This window comes from Oxyura jamaicensis, chromosome 10 (genome assembly GCF_011077185.1).
Source record: "Oxyura jamaicensis isolate SHBP4307 breed ruddy duck chromosome 10, BPBGC_Ojam_1.0, whole genome shotgun sequence".
Taxonomy (NCBI): Eukaryota; Metazoa; Chordata; class Aves; order Anseriformes; family Anatidae; genus Oxyura; species Oxyura jamaicensis.
The window spans coordinates 14,089,454-14,110,222 of NC_048902.1; the positions used below are offsets into that span (position 1 = coordinate 14,089,454).

The 20,769-nt window shown below is 49.9% G+C and overlaps 1 protein-coding gene across 9 annotated transcripts in view; it reads left to right on the plus strand.

The window, feature by feature from the left end:
* Nucleotides 1-20,769, plus strand: part of NTRK3 (neurotrophic receptor tyrosine kinase 3) — a 191,207-nt gene that overhangs the window by 85,467 nt on the left and 84,971 nt on the right. For 8 of the 9 annotated variants that reach the window (XM_035336267.1, XM_035336268.1, XM_035336275.1 and 5 more), the window contains exon 12: nucleotides 14,277-14,465. In XM_035336267.1, the coding sequence (XP_035192158.1) occupies nucleotides 14,277-14,465 (189 nt within the window). Of the gene's footprint in view, nucleotides 1-14,276; nucleotides 14,466-16,339; nucleotides 19,001-20,769 lie in introns of those variants that run through there. The other variant, XM_035336276.1, reaches the window with a different exon arrangement.

Here is a 20,769-nt window from a genome sequence, read left to right on the forward strand (position 1 = left end):
CGGGAAACTTTCAATTTTCACCCACTGATGCCCACTTGAAAGGGAAGCAAGCAAAAATGTGTTACCACTTCGCTACCCAGCTACTTAGCAGATGAGGGCTGAGGCCTGACCACGTTGCAAAGAACACACTCTTACCTTCAAAGCTGTGAGTAAAGGGTGAAAAATACCCCAGAATCCCCTTGCCAAGCCTTCCTATGAGTTGGACACGATGATCTTTATGGGTCCCTTCCAACTCGGGATATTCTGTGGTTCCTGTGGCAGACTACTGGCAAGCGTGTGTTGGTGTGTAGCACAACCAGAGGCGGTACCGAGAGCTCCGTTTAAATATAGCGGAGCCGTGCGACACCCCCGCGTGCCGGACGCTCAGTCTGTTCCTCGCTGCGTGCCCGACCAGGGACGTGTTGAAACAGCTTGTTCCTGCTGCTGTTGGGTGGCAGATGCTCGCTATCTTTATGCTTCGCCCTGGTGAGGAGTACATCGGGCTGGACAGCACGCACGTGTTCTCTGGTGGGGTTCTGTTGCAGCCACGGAAGAAAAGAGTGGGCTGATTAATTAGGGACTTATCACAAGATGGGGTTTTACCTATAGTGTCTCAGATCAGCACTGGCTAGCAGAAATCCCTATGGATCCAGGTCTTGATTCACCCTTTTTCGTTGGCCATTCTCTTTAGAAAACATGCTTTGGAAGAACTTGGGGCTTCCTGGGACTCTCCTGGTCCGTCTTGCCAGGACTCCTCTCGCCCCTCATCCCTCCCTTCTCCCACCTTGTGTTACACCACAGCTGCAGATGGAAGGAGCCGCTCTCTGCTCCGTGCCACTAACAGGGCTGCAGATTGATAGCTCCTGGTTGCAAAAGCACTTGTCACGGGCTTGACAGGCTGCTCAAGGTTGCCTGATGTTGCGGGGTGGAGGTGGAGGGAGGGAGCCGGTGAGCCGCATGCTCGCGCTTTATGGCCCTCCTGGTGGGACTGGTAGGCGGCCTGGCATAGCAACTGCTCGGGGCATTTACGAAGAGATTTATGAGTTTGTAATTTTCAGAGGCCCTGGAGCAAAAGTATCTTTAATTAAATTTTGATTCTCTCCCCTCTTTCTCCCTCCTCTGCCTTCGCCCTCCCCGCTCCTGTCCCTGCCTGCGGTTTGTTTACCGAGACCCAGCAAAGCTTTTGGAGAACAGGTAGGAGTGTCTGAGCGTAGCCAGCAAGAGCAGAGGATGGCAAAGCAAGCAAACAGATGGCAGATCCGATAAGCAGCCCCCAGCCACCACCGCCAAGCTCAGAGAGAGCTCTGTGATGAGGTCCAAGGGTCCCGCAGTAAGAGCTTCCTGCATCCCTCTGCTCTGGTCGTGGGCTTGGCAAAATAACCGGAGTGTGATGGCCAACCTGTGCTCCTTGTGCTCTCATTTACCCGGTGCACAGATCCTGGCATCACTTGGGGCTACCTGGAGGGTGTGAGTGTTGGGGACGAGACAGCCTTATGCTGCTCTGTCCTAATGTGGCTTACATGCTTGTGCAGCCATCCGTCTCCGAAAGGTGGTTGCCTCTAGAAGGGGAGCACAAAACTAAAGGAAAACAGAAAACAGAGCGCCCCCAATTCTAATGATTTTGTTTTACTTTAAACAGAAGGTCTAGAAAAATAAGATAGGGGATTAGCTTCTATAGCTTGCTGTCAAGGGAACAGGTATGGCTCTCCCAGGAGATGTTACTTGGGCATTGCCTGGGGCTCCCCCCAGCACCTCTCTTATTTTGTGATCCTTCCCCAGGCACGGAGTCGGTGGCAGTGTCGCTACCCAGCCCTGCACTGCCAGCCCCACGAATAGATTTTCATCAACCCACTCAGCCCTAAAGAGCTGTCGTTAAAAGGCTCTGGAGACATAATTGTGTCTGCGTAGCAGCAGCGATGATTTCCTTGAGAGGTAGGGTGAAAAGTGGCTCCGTTCCACTACTTCTGCAGAGACGCGATAGCTGCTTCTAGAAAGCTGTTTGGTTGAGGTCCAGGTGCCTCTGCCACCACAGCTCTCCCTTCCCTGCCTGTCCTCACCTAGTACTGCCCTCCAGGCTCACATTTGCACTGCCTGCATGCTCAGACCACGCTCTGTAGGGTGTTACCAGCCTGGTGGGTGACGGTGGGAGTGGGGTTGGCAGGGTCTGCTGCGGGATGCTCTGGCAGCCCGAGGTGGGATTTGTGCTAGCGATGCCTGGCCTGGAGCTCAGTAGATTTGGGCTGCCCCCTGCTAGGAAGCTGCCAGCCTCGTGCAAGCTCCCTTTTACTATTTTTTTCTCCCCCTCCTCACCGTGCTGTGGGTGAGGATGCTGTTTCCCCAACTAGCTCCTTGCGGCTCGCTCAGTGGTGCAGATGGAGGAGCCGCGTGACCTCCGCGTGTTTTCAGGTCTGGCTTCCCAGTGTGGAAGTGTTGTCGTGTCTCCTGTCGAGAGCTACGAACCCGCCAAGCTGGAGATGTGTGTTGGGGGCACAGGGTGTGGGGCAGGGAGGCAGCACTTCGTCATGGAGGTAAATGCCAAACAGCCCGTCTTTCTCTGCCCTCATGGCTCGCGGGCTAACGCGAGGCAGCTTCCCTCCCACTTGCCTGCAGGATGCTGCCGAAGGAGCTGGGGGTAGGATGTGAAATATGCGCGGGGAGACAGGGATTTGGCTGGCGATGGCTCTTCTCTTACACTTTAAACGCTGGCAAGTGAGGTTGCAAAAATCAGCAGAGTCAAAAGCACGGCTCCGAAGAGCCTGCCTTAATGTCCCTTCACATCGTCACGCTCTTGCTTGTGCCAGCCCCATGCTGGGAGGCTGTTTTGATGCCCAGTCTCTTGCCTCCTTTTGTGAGCCCTTTTCAGTGGGGCTTTCCTCTTCTTCTTGCCTCTCCCCGGCTATAGGAAGCTGCTTGTTTATGTTCTGCAGCCTCCGGGGCTGGCATCGTGTTCAGGTGTCCCTGGTCTCACGTGGAGTTTCATATGACTTGTCCCCATTTTCTTGCTGCCCGCAGCAGCGTGTCCATCTGGTTAACTCCCACCTTCATTCCTTTTCTGAAGCTGCTCCATCTGCACAGCTTCTTCACTCCTGTCTTCGAGCCAGAGGCCTCCTCTGAGTCTTTCCCTTGCTGTGTCCCAGGCCGTGACCCCCTGCTGGCATGGGAAGCTATTTTCTGGTGACAACTTGAGATCTCTTCTGCCCTTAAAGCTCAGCCCTCCCCTTCTCTGGTGGGTGCTGCTGGTACCTGCAAATCATCCAGGCTTGTGCAGTGGCATCTGCTCACGTCAGTGCCGTGGTTAGCTGCTGACGTTGGAAGGGACAGAGGTGGAACTGGGGGCGATGTGGATGTGGGAGCTGGGAGATGTGCCCTGCCCCGAGCTCCTTGGGCTCCAGCAGCTTGTTCTTCTACTGGGATCAGTGGATGCTGCATTTCTGCATGATGATTTACACTCACTGCATTAAAAAAAAAAACAAACGCGGTGTTTTGAAAGGCTTTGGTCTCGGGTTGGCGAGAGGCAGAATGTTCCTAGCTGGGTGCTGGAGGTGAGAAGTCAAGCTCCCTGCGAGGGCTATGGCAGAGCCCCTGCCCTGGCACCACGAGCGCAGGGATGTGGCGCGGCGTCTGCTAGCTCTGGTGTCTGAATGCGAGCGATGTTCCTGGCTGACCTCTGATGGGAGCCGCGTACATGCCTGTTGTAGCTCAGCCTTGAGGAGGGGAGAGTGCTGTGCTGTTTATAAAGGGAAATTTCCCCAGGCCTTGGAGGAATTAATCATTTTAGGTGCTGGACTCTTGCCTTCTGACTGATCTATCTGAATTACAGATTAACTGGCAGCGTGGGGACAGAGGAAGCCATTTCAATGAATAGCTCTCTAATTTATTAAAGGGGTTGTTTGGGCTGGTGGATAGACAACGCGGCTCAAGACAAGTTCTCAGAGTGGGGAGCTGACTTGTGCCCCCCTTCCTGTCTCCCAGCTTTTCATCCCTTCCACTTTCTTCTCCTTTGTGAGACCTCTCTCGTACCTGATGAGGGTCCCAGCAAGGCAGGCGGAGACCCCGAGCTGGTGATACTATTTGCAAATGAGCCAGCAGCTCCCAGAAAGCTGTAATTTCAGAGCTTTTCTCTAGGGGCCACTTCTGTGACTTTTAAGCAAAGCCACCACCTTTACTACCAAGGAATATAAATTTTGAAGTAGGACGTGGCAGGAAAACACCAGTGTGTTGATGCTGTGGTGGGTTTTAGTCAAGCCAAAATGCGTCAGTCCTTTGCTAATCAGTTCTGCCTGGAGAGTGTTAAGGGCTTCCCTCCACCCCTCAAATTTACAACAGGCTCTGGAAAACCTACAAGCCCCCTGACCTCTCCTTTTTTTTTTTTTTTTCCTCTTTTTTTTTTCTCTTTCATTTTTTAAGCAATTTTTTTCCCTTTAGCAGTTGTTGCTCACTGGGCTAGCAGTAAAACTCAGTGCTCCCAGTGCCTCTTGGGGAGCACGTGGGCTGCCCAAACCCCAGCCCTGCATCCCCTCCCCATCACTCGGTGGGAAGAAAAAGAATTTCTTGGTTTGTTTGTGGATATTTCTGACATAGACTTCATATTCCGTAAGAGTCTCATAATACTACAGGAGCAGATTCAGGATATAAACTTCCATACTAGTTAAATACGTTTAGTTTCTGTAAGAAATGTGCTATTTATCTTGGGATAGAATAAATCTGAGATACTGGTATCACTGCTGGAGATCAAGGAGGGCTGTGGAGGAATGAAAAAATAAAGAAAACTATTGATGGGCTCTTTCCAGGCAGAAGTTTTAAATTGTCATCACTCTCATGCATGAGCTAAACCAAAGTGTGGTTGCAAAGGTTGGCTTTTATTATTTTTTTTGACCATATAAGGATTTATTTGTTGCCTGAAGGTACGCATGGGCCTGACTTTTGGTTTCAGTCTTTAGATTTGCACCCTGAGCAGAAGCAGTCGCTGCTTGCTGGCAGGGAGTAGGCATGTGGCATGGGAAGGGAACCCACCACGTTGCCATGTGCAGCCTCGACTGCTTGCTGCTTTCATAAAAAGTCCTCTTTAAAAAGGTCAAAAATAGACCAAAACCCAATAACCAAAGCCTATTTTTGTTTGAAAAATTAAGAGCACTACTAATTGCTGCATGAGAACCAGATGGCAGTGCTGACCAGTTTCACAGTCCAAGCAGTATCTTGGAGAGGGGAAAAAAGGAAAAAAAAAAAAAAAAAGAAAGAAAGAAAAACACGAAGCGAAGACAAAGCATGTGTTGTGCCAGGTACTTTACATTTTGAGCACTCCTTCCATTTGAAACCTCCGAGCGATGCAGAGCGGGGCGTTTATTTATTTTTTAATGCGTGATTCTTTATCTTGACAGAATATTAAACCAAAATAAGGGAGGCCTGAAAATTAATGTCCTGTAATGACAGCGCAATCCCTCGGTGTCTCGGGAGTCTCATAAATTGGATGTCTGGAGAGGGGACGCGCAGCTTTCTGGGCTCGCAGGGGCTCTGGTTACTGCTGGAGAAAATCAGCCTCCGTGGCGCGGGGGCCGCGGGGCTCCGGGGAGAAGGGGCTGGTGTCAGCACGAAGCGATGTGGCTCCGAGATAGCCTCGTCAGGGTAATTGATCCTGAGCTTTTGCCTTTCCTGTCAGGGCCGCCTGGCTCCTTACCCATCACCCCCGCCGCTTTGATGGCCCGTCAGGAATACGGGACTTGGCCCGGCTCTGCGTCCATCCAATAACATTATGAAATTGGTGGTGACACTTCCATTGGCACTAATCTCGGTAAGAGATTGGAGCCAGAGGACAAGCGGTTTGCTTTCATGGCGGGTAAGCTTTCCAAGTAGACCAAGGCGGCCCAGGACTGATCTGGCAGCGGGAAGGGGAGCGGTGGGAGGGGGACGGAGGCAGCTGTGGGCCCATCGAGGAGGCTGATGAGGAACGTGCCCACAGCTGGTGCTTTTATTTAGTGTGCACTGCTCCTGGCTGGTGGGGAGCACGTGCTGCTGCCCCGGCTTGTGCTGTGGAGATGCTTCTGACAGCACCTTCTCTCCTTGCACGGTGTTTTTTAATTAGGGCTTGGGAAAGGTCAGGAAAACCCTTGGTCCCAGCTGCATCCTCTGGGACCGTCCGTGACTCTCAGCATTTTAGGTATTTCCTGGCACAGATATACAGGTTCCTGCAACTTCAGGCTTTTGGCTCAGGTCAGCGCCCGAGAGGAGTGGTGGGGTCCATCTCCCGGCTCGGTTGCAGTGTGAGGCTGAGAAGCAGCTTAAACAACCTCTGGTTTTTCTCCGTCTTGCAGCTTTTCAGCCAGGGTCTGGCTTGAGGTGGGAGAAGGAGCATCGCCCCAAGCTCGGCGGAGCTGAAGTTTGCAAAGGACAGCCCCCGATGCCTCCCCAGGCAGCCCTTTTTCTCCAGCCTCACGCTGCGTTTGCACGTTCACCCAAGCAAGGGCTCGGGGAAAATGCTTATCAGTTTGTCACAGTCTCCCTCTGCAGTGGCTGGGGGCCAGGAGAAGGGATAAAAGCCTTGGGCAGATGATAAATTGGAAATGCAGAAAGGAAATGCGTGTGCTCAGCGCTGAGCAGGCAGCCCTGGGTGTTTGCACGAGGTCATTCGGCTGCTGGGTGCCCGTGAGGAGGAGAAATGTTATGGGGCCGCGTGCGAGCTCTCGGATGAGTACAGCTACGGGGTCCTGAGGCCACGGAGGAAGCATATGCTGCTTCCTCAGCCTCGGTGTCCCCGTGTCTGGCAGCGCATGCGAGCACGCCTGGGTGCCCATCGATCCCGAGTGAGCAGCCAGCCGCTTAGCAAGGGATGCCAGGGAGGGAGCATCTCCCTTCTAACGAGCTCTAACGTGACCCAAGTTCTCAGCAAGGCCTCGGTGGTGCTGGCCTCACGGGGACGAGGCTCGCTGAGCTGGGAGGCCTCTCTGTGGCTTGGACCCGCGAATCTTGGTGCCTCGCACCACAGGGGCTGGGAGCCGGGTGGGTGGATTTGGGGTGGGAAGGTGCCTCCTGTAGACAAGTGTGCCGGCTGTAGGAACCGCTGCAGTATATAAAGCGCATCTTGCAAACAGAAGAGATTAGAGAGCTGATATGATGTTATTCCGATTGATTTTGCTGTTGTATTTATACCTGGAGGTAAAGAGCAGACATACTGGAAATCAATCGGCCCTGTGCTTTTCCCCACTCCCTCTGCAGTGCCGTTTGAATGAAATGCTTATATCATTTTTACGGCGTGTCTGTGATAGGGATGAGTGAGCCGGGAGATTAATGGGCACTGCTGTGGCCTTCACCCAGCAGCTGCCCAGCTCGCACCTCGTAAAGCCCTGCACTGGAGCTCAAGGTGCCCTCGAGGTGACAGCTTGGAGACGTGGCTGGGAAATAACAAAGGTGAAGCTCCAGTCGGGAGGAAAGGGTAAAGGGGAAATATAGGTAGCAATGAGCTGAGAATTTGGGGCAGACAACATGGTGCCCAGCTCTGGTTGGGTGAAGCCGGAGAGCTGGGGGAAGAGGATGAGGTTTTGGCTTCAAGATGCAGCCTGTTGGGGTGGAAATGATGGCCTTGTGCATGGGAGGTGAGGCACTGAGGACCTTTTGATGTCTCACTGCAGGTGCGGTGCCCAACAGGCACCCCATCCCTCCCCACCAGCTCTGGGGATGTTGGTGTCAGCTCCTAGCTGTGGTTCTGCTGCTTGTTCCCCTCTTCCAACACCTTTTAGGCAGGGCAGGCTCCTTCACTGGCCAATGCACATTTATCTTCTTTTTCATTGCTCTGGGAGCTGCTGCTTCTGGGGTGAAAGTGTTTGCTTGTTGGCCAACAAAGCAGCTATCTGGCATCCTTCCCCTATTACATGGAAGAAGGATTTGGCCTAGTTAATGGCTGAAGAGCCAGCAGGTCTTTGTGCTGTAAGATCCAAAATACTCTTGTGGTTCTCCCATGCCCTGTTTGCAGTCCCCTGCCTGGTTCTGTGAGCTGTGAGTTGAAGCACCTTGTTACAGCTGGGCTGGGAGCTTTATGTCCAGAACAAAATGTCAGTCTCTGAAGAGGGAAATGGTCTCTGGGAAATGGCAGCATTTTGGTGGCACTGTTTGATCAGGAAAGTTCCCGGATCGGGTTGAATTGGCAGTGACAAAGCAAGGACAGGGAGAGCTTACAAGGCTTTCAAGTTAAACCACGGCATTCCATACAAGCTAGGGATCTGTTGCGGCTCGGGGAGAGGCATCTCATGAAGGACAACCCAGCGGCTGGCACGGGCATCCCAGGGGACACAGAGAAGTGGCTGCTTCCCCTGGCAGGAGGGCAGGGGACGGCTGCAGCCCACGGCAGCCTGGCTCCAAGCGGGTCCCACGCAGGCACCAAACGCTGACTTGGCCCCGTGCCCGCATCTGCCAATAAAAATTAAGAAATTGATTTCCTTTTGTTTGCCTGACAGGACAAGGCTCTTTTTATGAGACAGTAAATGTGATCTCACTCTGAGCATGGCTAGAGTTTTAATTGTATTTGTTGTGCTTTCACTTATTGTTTTATGAGTTTCAGTTCTCTCCCTTGCTGGCTCAGAGAGCAGCCCTGGGGGATTGTTTGATTTCAGCTCCTGCAAAAGGTTGGGATTTCTTAAACATTTTTGTTTGTTTGTTTGTTTTCCTGAGAAGCTGAAGTTTGGGGTTTGTTTTCTGCCTGAGTTTTAAATAAACGTGTATACGTGGATGTATAGCTCCGAATTGCAAAGCTCGGCAGAGATCCTGTTCTGGGATTATCTGCTTGTTCGACGGTGATACAGTTCCTTTGAAGAATAACATTTAAGATTAAGATCAGGGAAATGTGCAAGTGCTAACAGAGGTTTGAAGTCGGAGGAGGAGGGGATTTTATATGTAATATATATTGGGGTTTAATGAGTCCTGCTTCAGTGCTGCTATACAGTGCATGGTGACCCACTTTACAGGAGTTTTTTTCTTCTAGTTATGGGTCATATACAGTTCCTAATTAAGTAGGTTAATTATATGGCTCCTTTATATTACACAGGCAAAAGCAGATGGCACAATTAGCTCTTGCAGTGATCATTTTTGATCAGAAACTATGTTCTGAGTGACAGCTCCCAGAAACACGGGTGGAGAGAAGGGGATGCCCTGCAGCCCTGAGCTCTTGCCTTATTTCTGCTTAAGCAAACTTCATTCCTGTGCTGAGAACATGGCCAGGTGTGTGATGCAGTTGTCCTTTGTGAAGCAACATGGAGACGTCCTTGATCTCCAGCTGCCACAGAGAAGCAAGGTGAAGTCCTAGCCTGAAGCTGCTTTGGAAGCATCCAAAAGGGAGAAGCTCTCCTTGCTGAGGCTGGTGGCAGATGGGAAGTGCTGCAGCCGGGGAGAGCTCCGAGCAGCATCAGGCCCAAGAGCTAAACAGTCCTTGAAAGAAGTTTCTTTAACCTTTCCCTTCCCGGCCAGCAGTGCCCCCCTGGAACATCCCTGGGTTATCTATTCCCGTGCTCAGCCATCCGTGCTGCCAGGCATTAGAGAAAACATTCAAACCCTAATCTCCCTCAGTGCAATTTAAACCTATTATTTCTTGTTTTATCCCCAGTGGACATGGAGTACGGCTATTATATTTCTCTTTGCTGCAACCTTTTACATATTTGAAGGCTGTTACCACGTGTTCCTCTAGTCTTCTTCTCTCAACACAAAGCATAATTCTTTCAGTTTTCCCTTGGAGGTCATGTTTTCTACACCTTCCATCATTTTTGCTGCTTTGTAGAGGTTACTGTGATAGCAAGCTGGAGTTTTTGTTGTTCTTCACCCGTCTGCCTTGGAGCATTCATTATGTTATGGATGTGTGTGATATGACCATTATCTTATCTTCTCTAATCTGTGGTTATTTATAAAACATGCTATAATCCTGAGCCTGTGCTTTGTCAGAAAGTATAGCTCTTAGTCTTGATAAATAATTTACTGTTACGATATGATCACGCAAACAGGGGGTCCTTAAGCTATTTGTTATTATTTGCTTTATTTTTCTTAAATAACTAGTTGTCCATATAACACCGTGAATGAGACAGGAAATTCACAGGCCTGGTCTAAAACATATAACCTATTTCACAGAGCTTTCAGACAGATAGGAACAAACCCACCATGCCAAACTCCAGTTTAGCCACAAGGAAGAGTGATGAGTAGGGAATAAGAGATTTTCTGAAAAGCAGAGCTTTCAGGACAGTCTGGAAGGGTATTTGCTCAGTATTTGCAGAGATGATGATACCAAGGTGGAGATGGAACAAGGAAAAGAACTGGAGCATTGCTGACAAGGCTGGGGGAGAAAAGAGGGTGGGGGAGAGGCTGGGATCGGTGTTGTCCAAGGGAGGTGTGCTCTAGGGAAGAGGAATTGCCTGTAGAGAGGGTGTGTAGAAGGGAAGGGAGAATGGTGATGAGAACGGTGATGTCTTTCATGATGTTTATAGGAGCAGCATTTTCAAGCTGCCTCACTCCTCTTTGGGTAACATGAAATTAATTCAGACCTGAATTTTCCTTCAGGTCTCCCCAGACTTTTCCTGCAGCTCTGTGGCTCCATCACTGCTGCTGATGTTGCTTCTCTGTCAGGGGAACTGTATGTGGTTAACATGGAGAGCAGCTAAACCCTGTCCTTAAAGGCTGTGGACATGCTCCTGGCTGGCAAGATCTCTGCCTGGATGGAAGGAGAGGCATCAAAAGCCTTTCAGAGTATAGCTATGCCACGTTTGATGCTCAGAACATACAAAAGCTTCTTAAAATACTAACAAATAGACACTTTTTATAGTCACTATCCACAATATGTTTGTCTGGAGCACAGACTGATTTATCCACTACAAAATCTATTGCATCACTCTGTAGATTTTAAATTTCAGAGGAGCTCCAAAATACTTCATGGTGTTTTTAGATCATAGGACTATATACGAGGACTTGCCTCCAGACTACCTTTGACTACTCTACATTTTTTACTGTACAAAACTGGCTTCATTCCTACATCCTCTGCCCATTCCTCTGTCAAGTGGAAGATAAACCTAAATCTTAAAAACTGTACTCTTTTCTTACTCCATTTTTTTTCTTTAACCTTACCTGGAAAATCCACTTCTGAAGCCAGTGAGAATTCTTCCAAATAAAACCATTCATCAGCGTTATACATCGGAAACAAAACCTCTTTACCTACTTAGCAGCAAAAAAATATAAGATATTGCCAAGACAGATTAAAAAAATTGAAGTGCAGGTAGCTGCTTTATTTGCAAGAGTTACAGATAACAATGTATATTTGAGTGCCAGAGCAGTAGTCAGACCTATAAAAGTGATCAGTGACTGCTTGATTTCAGTGATGTTTTTAAAGTCTGTCTCAGGCTAGTGCAGCAAACCTGGTGCTCCTCTGAGTCTCAGAGGGGCAAGAAAGTGGACGTGTGCTTAGTAGGAGCTGGATCTCAGCTGTGATCACCCAGGAGAGGTGGGAATGAAAGACTGAATGTGGTAAGAAGCCATGAGTGTGTTGTGGGAGTTAATGTTGCACTGATTTCTGCCCCATGCCCTTCCCAACACCACCCCTGTTAAAAATAGGGGAATCCCGGAGAACTCCTCAGCTCTAACCCAATTACATCCTGGGGATACTGGGGAGAAATTGCCCAAATGGTTTGTGCCAGTTCCATGCCTACTGTGATCAGAAATGTTTCTGAAATCTTGAAAGCTGGTGCATTGCATCCATCATGGTATGCTCCTTAGGACTCTCAGAATTTTTTCTTCCAAGACCTCCATAGATTATTGAAAGGGCATGATATGTGTGGTATAACAGCCCTGTGGTGTCCTGACTGCAACAGCTTGTTTTCCCCCTTCTGCAGACTGAGAGGGTCATGGAGCATCCGAGCTTGTCTCTGAGGCTTTTGAGGGTTGGTAGGTCTTGTAGATGTCCAAGCTGGGCAGCACTGATTTTGGTTGAGTTACTTCAGAGTACCTGGTATTTGCTAGGGACTGGGAGTGCAAATATGGGGTGTGAAACTAGGGATAAAACACATAGAAAGCCTTTTCTGAAGAACTGAGCTGCTGGGAGAAAAACAAAACAAAACAAAACCAAACAAAAACACCTGCAGAGTGCAAAGAGGATCAGACCGGATGTGTTTATTGGCATGAAAGTTGCCATATGAACATCAGGTAATAGTAGCTGCTGCTGATGCTTAGTTTCACAAGTACCTTGATTGTCGTGCCCTACTCCTTAGGACGTAGCCGTGTCCTTCCAACCCGTATGTACTGGCAGGATGCTTCTATCATCTGTGTTTTTTAGTGGTCTTTATGGTCTCTTCTCAAGTCAGTAATACCAGCCTATACCCAGCTGCTATTTTTATGAATTGTTTTTGGCAAGTGCACCTCAAAAAGCAGAGGTGGCCCCTTCCCAGCACAGCCCAACCGGTGGCACACAGCAGGGCCGAGGAGACGCACACACTGTGCAGAACCAGTCCTTTGGGTCTGCACACAAAGCACTGACAACGTGAAGGAACAAAACTTCAAATTGCAATTCTTGCCTGTTTGCTTTTTGTGCTTGGAGAAATACAGCGTACGTAGTCCCACCAGAGGCATCTTGCGGCAAGAGCCGAGTTTTGTCTTTGCGTCTCACAGGCTGGAAGTCACGTTGGCCCAGGGCCTAACCTAAAAAAAGCAAGAACCTGCCAGAAGGAATTCACAATAAAGGGAGAGACTTTTTTTTTTCCGTGCGACTAAAACACCTGTCACAGCTGCCAGGACTCTGCTAATTACACAATAACTTTATTATATCCCACTTGGAAGACCAAACAATACCCGATGCCTCAAAAACGAGCAGCCTTTAGACTAGATTAATGCAGGCAGAATGATTGCGTGGAGCCAGTATTCACCCCGTCCTCCCAGAGAGTCCGGAGAGGAAAATGGCTTGAAGACTCCCCTCTTTGTTGCTCGTGCTGCATAATAAAGTAATTGTGTAATTAGAAATAGATTGCTGATGGGAGAGAGACGTTTTCTATGGAACTTAGGTAAAAGGCCTGAATAGGCCTGGAGCCTCAATGCAGCACCTTTGCTTGACCTGCTGGTAGTCCCCGGCAGCTTCCAGGCAAGAGAAAAGAAACATCTCTAGCTGAGTGTTTTTAACCCCCCGTGAATATCTAAGTCAGGTTGCAGTGTGGTGTCCTTAGTGCCCACTCCTCAGGATCCCATGTTTATGTAGCACCAATAAATGAAGCAGGAATTAAAGGGTTTCATCTTGGGATGGAGGTGTTTGTGTGGAGCTGCTGTGGGCTGGCAGGATGGGCCCCTGGGATGTGTGAGAATAGGTGGAATTTGGGAATAATATATTAAGGGCTCTTTTCCCCTGAGGTTTCCAGCCTTGACAGCTGATAGCAAAATTAGAAGGGCTAAAAATAAAATAAAGCGTATACCTAAAATTCAGGAATAGCTTAATATTGTGAAATAGGTCTGTTTGGGAGGCAGGCAATGTCTCTCGGTTATGGATGCTCTTTCCTTCATGATTTGATTTTACCTTTGGGAACAAGCCTGCCCCTGGCTAGGGCAGGATTAGAGCAGTGATGCTCTTTGGTGCAGGCACTTAGGTGTGAGGAGCCATGGCTGGGTCGGAAGCCTGGCGGGGCTGGAGCAGTCTCTTGTTTGTCCATCGTGGGAGGGAGGTTGTTCTGGGTGCATTTGGGCCTCCTGCTGTTTTAGGACGTGCTATGAAGAGGGAGATGAGGATGTGGAATTGGGTGCTATGGGGCTTGCAGACCAGTCTGGGAGGGCAGCATTTGGCTGGGGTGCAGCTCTGGCTCTGCTTTCTCCATATTGTGCTGGGAGATCTCCTCTCTGCTGGTCTTGGAGCCTGTGGCCCTCAAGATGGGGTCCAGCACAGCACAAGGCTCCTTGGATGGGAACCCTCCTCTGTGGTCTTGTGCTGGTGAGAGCCACAAATGGGTGGCAGAGGCTGGGGAGGGTTGGGGGACTCCTGCTACTCCCATCTCACGGGTCTGACTATTTTGGATCTCTGTTTCCTAGCCTGTCTGATGGTGCTCAGCCTTTCAGGGCTGGGAAGGGAGAGGGGAGATTATACCTTTTGTGGCAGGCTGGATGTGAACACAGCATGAGCTGAGCAGGATCTGCTCAATCTGGTACCCTGCAATCAGCAGGGAAAACTTGAGGTGTCTTCCTTGCGAGATGTCCGGAGAAACTGGCCCTGGAGATGGGGCCAGGGGTGGTAGGGCAGGCTGGTGACAATCTGGCTTTTAGGCCTCCTTTCCCCTGCTGTGCCTGATGGATGTGTCTGGTGTCCGCAGGTCCCGTGGCAGTGATCAGCGGCGAGGAGGATTCGGCCAGTCCCCTCCACCACATCAACCATGGCATCACGACGCCCTCGTCCCTGGACGCTGGCCCGGACACGGTGGTGATCGGCATGACCCGCATTCCCGTCATCGAGAACCCCCAGTACTTCCGACAAGGTCACAACTGCCACAAGCCAGACACGTGTGAGTGCCCGAACCGGCTGGAGCCCACGCAAAGACCAGGGGATGGGCGGGGGGACGGGGGAAGGAGGGCGAGGAGGAAGAGGTTAAGAGGATGAGGAAGGAGAGAAAGATATATTTTTTTTGAGGAGAATGGGTCTTGGTATGGTCCAGAAACCAAAGTGAATCTCAGGTCTCAGAAATCACAACATACATGTAGGTTCTTCCCAAGGAGACTTTCCACCCTCACCTTCACCTCCCTTCACCCTCCCTCCGCCACCCACCAGTCACCTTCCCCCCTTTGCCTGAAAAACGCCATTTGAAGCCGGGCTCTGCCTTGTTGGGTCCGAGGCACGAGCAGGAGCTGCGGGGACGGAGGTGACCCGCTGCCTGGCCGGGGAAAAGGACCTGCCTCCCCTTCCTCCTCCAGCAGCTTCCCAGCCGCGGGGCTGCCTCCTTGGCTCCCCGCTGGGCCGAGGACGAGCTCAGGACACGTGGCCATAGATGGGGCAGGTGTGTGGAGAACAGTAGGCTTAGATGCTGGCTGTCTTGTTTCCATGGGCTTCTCTAAAGCTTTTGCAGCTTCTCGGTATAAATCTGGGTTGTGAGCTCGGCTCATTAGGATAGCAGATGGTGGTAAAGTGGTCCTCCCTTTTGTGCTCCTAAATTCTGAGCGTGAAAGAAAAGCAATGGGTAAAAGGATGTTTTTTCTGGGAGTTCCCCACTGCTTCTCGTGTGGGCTGGGAGGTGCAGCCCCCCTCCGATATGCAGCTCACAGCTGGCAGCTCAGTTTTCCTCTGCTCTTTACCAGCTCTGAGATGCAAGCTGAGCAATGCAGGAGGTCCAGACGATGTTCCTCCCTTGTTATTGCTCATCCCTTTGGTGTTTCTTGGTTCCAGGCAAAACTGGATCTAATAATAAATAAATAAAAGCTTGCAAAAAAAAAAAAAAAAAAAAAAGGGGAAAGAAAAAACAAACTAACAAACTTGTCCAATCTCCCATGGCCCAGCCCAGCAGCAAGGAGTGCCGCACCGAAGTCGCCTCCTGCTCTCTCCCCTTTGCTGACTCATGAGCGCAGGAAGCATAACTCAGCCTCTGGAAGCTGGAGCGCTGGGAGGAGGCCAAACTCCCAACCTGCAGGAACTTAGCCAGCATAAAACCCTCTGCTGGCACTGCTCCTCCTGCCGGAGGAGAGAGACCCGCAGCTTTCTACTCCGTGGGGGGGTCCCTGGGGCAGACTCCTCGGGCGCCGTGAGCTGCTCCCGAGCCGTTATCACAGCTCTTCCATCGCCAGAGCGAAGGGGTGTATCCAATTAATGCGCCTGGCTTTCCCTCTGATTTTCATGTTAATGCACTAAATTTGGTCTGTTTGCAGAGAAGGGGGAGGAGGGCGCTGATTAGGCAGGAGCGGAGAAGCTGAAGGTAGCGCGGTTTTGCTGTGCCGTTAATTATATATTATATATTGCTTATAGCACCTCATCTCAAAATGATTTACAAACCCTGATTGCTTGGGGAGGGGAGGGGTTCCCCCCATGTTTTTTTCTTCTTTCTGTGCTATCTCTCAGATCTCCTTCTGTGCAACCATTTCAGTATGTGAGCGCTGTTGTAAGGGTGCAGCAGCCATGCTTAAAACCCAGAGGACTGAGTTTTGCCCTGAGCATTTGCCCTGTGGGGCTTTTCAGATTGGGATGGGTTGCAAGGGAAGCTGCCTGCAGCAGGATTTGGCCTTGGAGTTTTACAGGGCTGTTTGATTAGGATCTGTAGATCTCAAAGTGTGCCTTGAGGGGCACCTGGAGCCTTTTCTCCTGTGGAAGGTGCCACAGGGGGAAAATGCAGCGATAACAATAACTGTGCACACCCTGGAAATCCACGACAAATTGCTCGCTTCTGTGTTCCAGCTTTCCTGGGGCTGTGAGGCAGCACTGATGGAGCCAAATTCCCCACCCAGGTGCTACATTTGGGTGCTAACAAGAGGCAGATCACAGCTGGATGCTGGCAGGCTGGAAACTCTTGTGTTTTTTCGGAATTTCTTGCCATTCACAAGGCAAAAAAACAGGCTTGGAGACCTCAGACAAAGTTGAATTTGGTGTGTGTTGTATTTTAGTCCCTAAGACTTCACTTGGACAAAACTTCTGACTTCACTGGTGGCTTTGCTTGAGGCTGGAAAGTTTCATAATTCACCCTTTAAATTAAGCGTGCTTTGGGGAGCTTTAGCTGTAAGGGTTTTGTTTGATCTGATGTGTTCTGCTCAACTTAAACCTGAGCTGGAGAGTATGTGTTGTTCCCATTCTCCCCATGGTTTTCTCGCTGGAGGGTTTTTCTTTCCCCCTGCACAGAACTTGGACACAAACATTTCTTCATTTGCTGCCACTTGGAGAGAGGAGAGCTCCTCCGGCCCAGGGAGGGCCTCGATCCCAGCTGAGCCCAAATTGATGCAAGGAGTCACGTCCCTCCTCTCACCTGCCGAGCCTCAGCCCATCGCAAGGCTGCAGCATCCTCAAGCGAAGGAGCTCTGTGGCACCCAACCTCTCCTTTGCACAGAACTGTTAATAGAGAGAAACATCCTCAGCAAGCGATTTCTCCTTCCATCGCTCAGCTTTTCTCCTTCCTTCCTCCTGCAAGTGTCCCTGTGCTCTTGGATGCTGTCTGGGCAGAGGACATGCCGATACCCATTACCGCACTGCAATGAGGAGAGCGAACTCTATATGCTTAATGCAGTATTAATAGTACATTGATGTGATATAGATTTCTGTCACCCTCTATACTAGCAAACATCGCTTATCACGCAGGGATGACGGATGTTTATTCCCAGCCACTTAGCTCTGCATAATGGAATCGCAGCTGAAATATGGCGAGCAGCTCCCTGCCCACGGAGCTGCAGCCCCTCTTGCTCCCGCTGCGCCAGGCTGTCCCGTGGGCTCTCCTCCAGCTAACGTGTCCTCCGGGAGGAGAAGGAGGTACTGTCCTCCCATCAGTGGGATGAAGGGTGCAGGAGCCACCTCTCACTTCCTGGGATTCGCACAAATTCATGTCTTTCTGATTTAGAGGAGCAGGAGGGACAAGCTGGGCTCAGCATCCTCCTGCCATCCTGGCTGAGCCACAGGAGAAGCTGCACCACCCCTTTTTCTCATGACAAAACATCAACTTTTTGAGAAGATGCTCCCCCATCTTTACACAGTAACTCCAAGACATACTGGACAGCACTAAGATTTGCAGCCAGTCCTCATTTCAGCCATCCTCAGCATCACCTGGAAAGTTGGGCAACGAGGAGTGACAACGAGAACAGAACAACCACAAAGCAATTGCAGAAGAATAACCTAAAATAGACTTTTCCTCCTGTTCTTTGGCACGTGAAAGAACAACCAAGTGGCGCGTCTGCTTGGCAGATGCCGGCAGGAGAAGCGACAGGTTGTGAGGAGTTTGCACCTCTCTACATTTGGAAATAAACAGATGAGAGGAGAAGAACAGGGCCTGTTGTAAGGCAAGCACTGTGGACAGAACATCTGATAAGGAGATGGAGCCATGTGGTCCTACACTACCCTGAGGTCAGGGGTTTTGGTAATACAAAATAGGATCCAGTCTACTCACATTTGTGTCCAGAAAATGTCTATTGGTCCTTGTGGGCAGGAAGTGTCAGCTCAGTACAACAAATAACTCCTGGTCGGTGGAGAAAAAGAAGGGAACATCGCCCTGAAGTACGTTCATGAGGTGGCCTGCAAGCTGTAGGTAGGACATCGTCATACATGTGCTTCCTGGCAGTAAGCAGGGGCTGTTTAGCTTAGCTCTGTCTCCTGGTGTTCAGGATTTGAATTCACAAAATGGGTAATTATGAGTAGCTGGGGATCTTTGTGGTGAAAGACTGGTAATGTTTCTGAAGACTGGTAATGTTTCTGAAGAAACATTTGGGAGGCTTATTTTACTTTAACAGGAATAATTAATTACCAGCACAGTGCATCAGATGCAGGTTTGTTCCTGGATCTGCTCTCTGAAGCTGTACCCGAATGCTGTGGCACAGTTGAGCTGTTCTGCTCCCTGGTATTTCTCACCAGACAAACCAGATCTCTTCGAGAACGCCACGCATCAGCAAAAAAATATCCAAAGCTCAGCCGAGGAAACAAACCTGGGTGGCAGATCCCTTCCAGATCCCTTTCTGCCTTGCAGGGATGATGCTCAGCTCCCACCGGCGCTGAGAAGCTCTGTTCCTGGGGCAAGGGGCTTGGTTTTGGGCAGGGGTCATTGGCAGATGCTGCCCGTGCTCTCCTCCTGCAGGGCTGATTTTCCTCCTGGCGTGGTCTTGGGACCGCGATGCATCCTCCACGCGGGTGGAGCAGCCGTCCTTCCGTAGAGTCCTAATGAGGGTTTTTTTCAACCTCATTTATTACAGGCTGCCCTGACATAATTACATATTTGAAGTTAGTAATTACATGTATTCATGCTAATTAAGTAATTAGATATAATTACACCAACTGTAAATACATGGTAATCGGCTAAAAAGAAGTACTTCAGAAAAAAACAAGGCAAATCACACAATAAAAGCGCCATCAGCACTCTTTCACTCAGTACCCTGTCTTTATCTTGTATTTTCAATGCAGTTTAAAAGGAACATTGTGGTCATTTCAAAAATCATATTTTTTAAACAAATGGATTTCCTTACCTCTGCTTCTAATAGCACTTGGAAACAGAATGGGAAGGACATTTACAAGCGTGGCATTTATCTTGCCACGGTTAATTCTTTTTGTTCGCCTAGTGTGTTTTATTCATCCTGGGCATGAGAAGCTGGAAAGTCTGCAGCATTTCTATTTTTGGTCACTTCGTGTTCCCATTTTCATCAAAAACAACCAAATTAAGCCATATTCTGTTTCTTTTCTCTAAAAAAGAAAACCTAAACTACTAGTGGTGGAAAATGGATTTTTTTTTTTACCCCTAGGAATAAGGGGATTTGTCAAATATTATTCTCATGAAATATAAATGCGGAGCCGAGTGTGAAGTGACAGCATTGCTCTGCTGCCCCGTGCCCAGCCTGGAGCCCAAGCACAAGCCTCGGTGCCTCCTTTCAGGCCTCTGGTCTTTCTCCAAACTTCTCTTTCCCTTTTCTGTCCTCTAACTCAGAAGCCCCAGGCTCTTCTCCAGCAGGACCCAACGCAGTCTGAGACTCTTCTGCACTGGGGCTCCTCGCTGCCTTATGGCCTTGTCCTTCATCATCCAACTGCCTGAGATACTGCTGGGGAATTTAATCTGGGCAGATTTAAACTTATTTATTTCATGTTCTGCTACTCAGCTCCATGTCTCCTCATTTGGACTAACAAAGCCCGGCTTTCTGGCTCAGGTCTGAGGAAAAGCCCTGACGTCAGTGTTCAGCTACTGGCAGGTGGATGTGTTGGAGGTCCACACAAAGACCTTCTGCCTCCAAGTTTCCCTTGCTCCTGTTTTATGTTTGCTCCTGACAGAAACTGCTCTGAGCCCCAGGTGCTGACACAAATATCCTGCAAAAGATTTGGATGTTGAAGAACCCCCCCATGCTCTGGCTGGCTGCTTCCAGCGCGGATGTTGCAGGCTCCTGAAGAAAAGCACGAGCTTTTGGGAGAACCCAACTGCTCCTGTCACCCCTGGGAACAGAACTGGCCTTGCCCTGCACCCAGCATCGCCGTCTTGTCCCCTTCACCAGGCTGCAACACCTACCAGGGGAGTTCGTGTGACCACTGGGACTTGATCCAGCCTGCTCAACTCTCTTCAGCCCGATCAGCTGCTTTTCCTTCTACTCACCTGTAGCTATTTTATGTTCTGCATCACTTCATCCAACTCTGAAAGACCAAGTGGAAGAAATATTCCCCTTTTCCAGAATTTGGAAGCCCAATCTACTTCAGCAGAAGTGGAGAGATCACCCCAGCACTTTGAATCTCAACCTTATGCTCAAGGAGTCAATCCTCAAATCTTTCTGCCATGAAGATGCCACAGAGATGAGTTTTTCCTGCTGTCGTGGAAAGTCTGGCAGTATCCATTTTGTATATCTTCAATCTGCTTACCAAAGATGTTTGTAGCAACACCCGCAGTCAGTGTGGCTGCACAGGCTCCAGCCCTGTGCAGGGAGGTGGTGCTGGCAGCAAAGATGTGGTGGTGGTGGCACGTCAAGCTGGGACTTGCCTGGTGGTGGGGATTCATTAGGAAGAGAAGCCCTTAAATCAAGCAGAGCATGGCATTGTGCTGCTGATGTTGACCAGCCGCCAGAGAGGCTGTTCTGGTGGAGGAAATACTGCCAGATACAGACATCAAGCAGTGATGCAGGACAGGGGCAGTGTTTTCTGATGTGCAACTATCTGCTTGCTCCTCT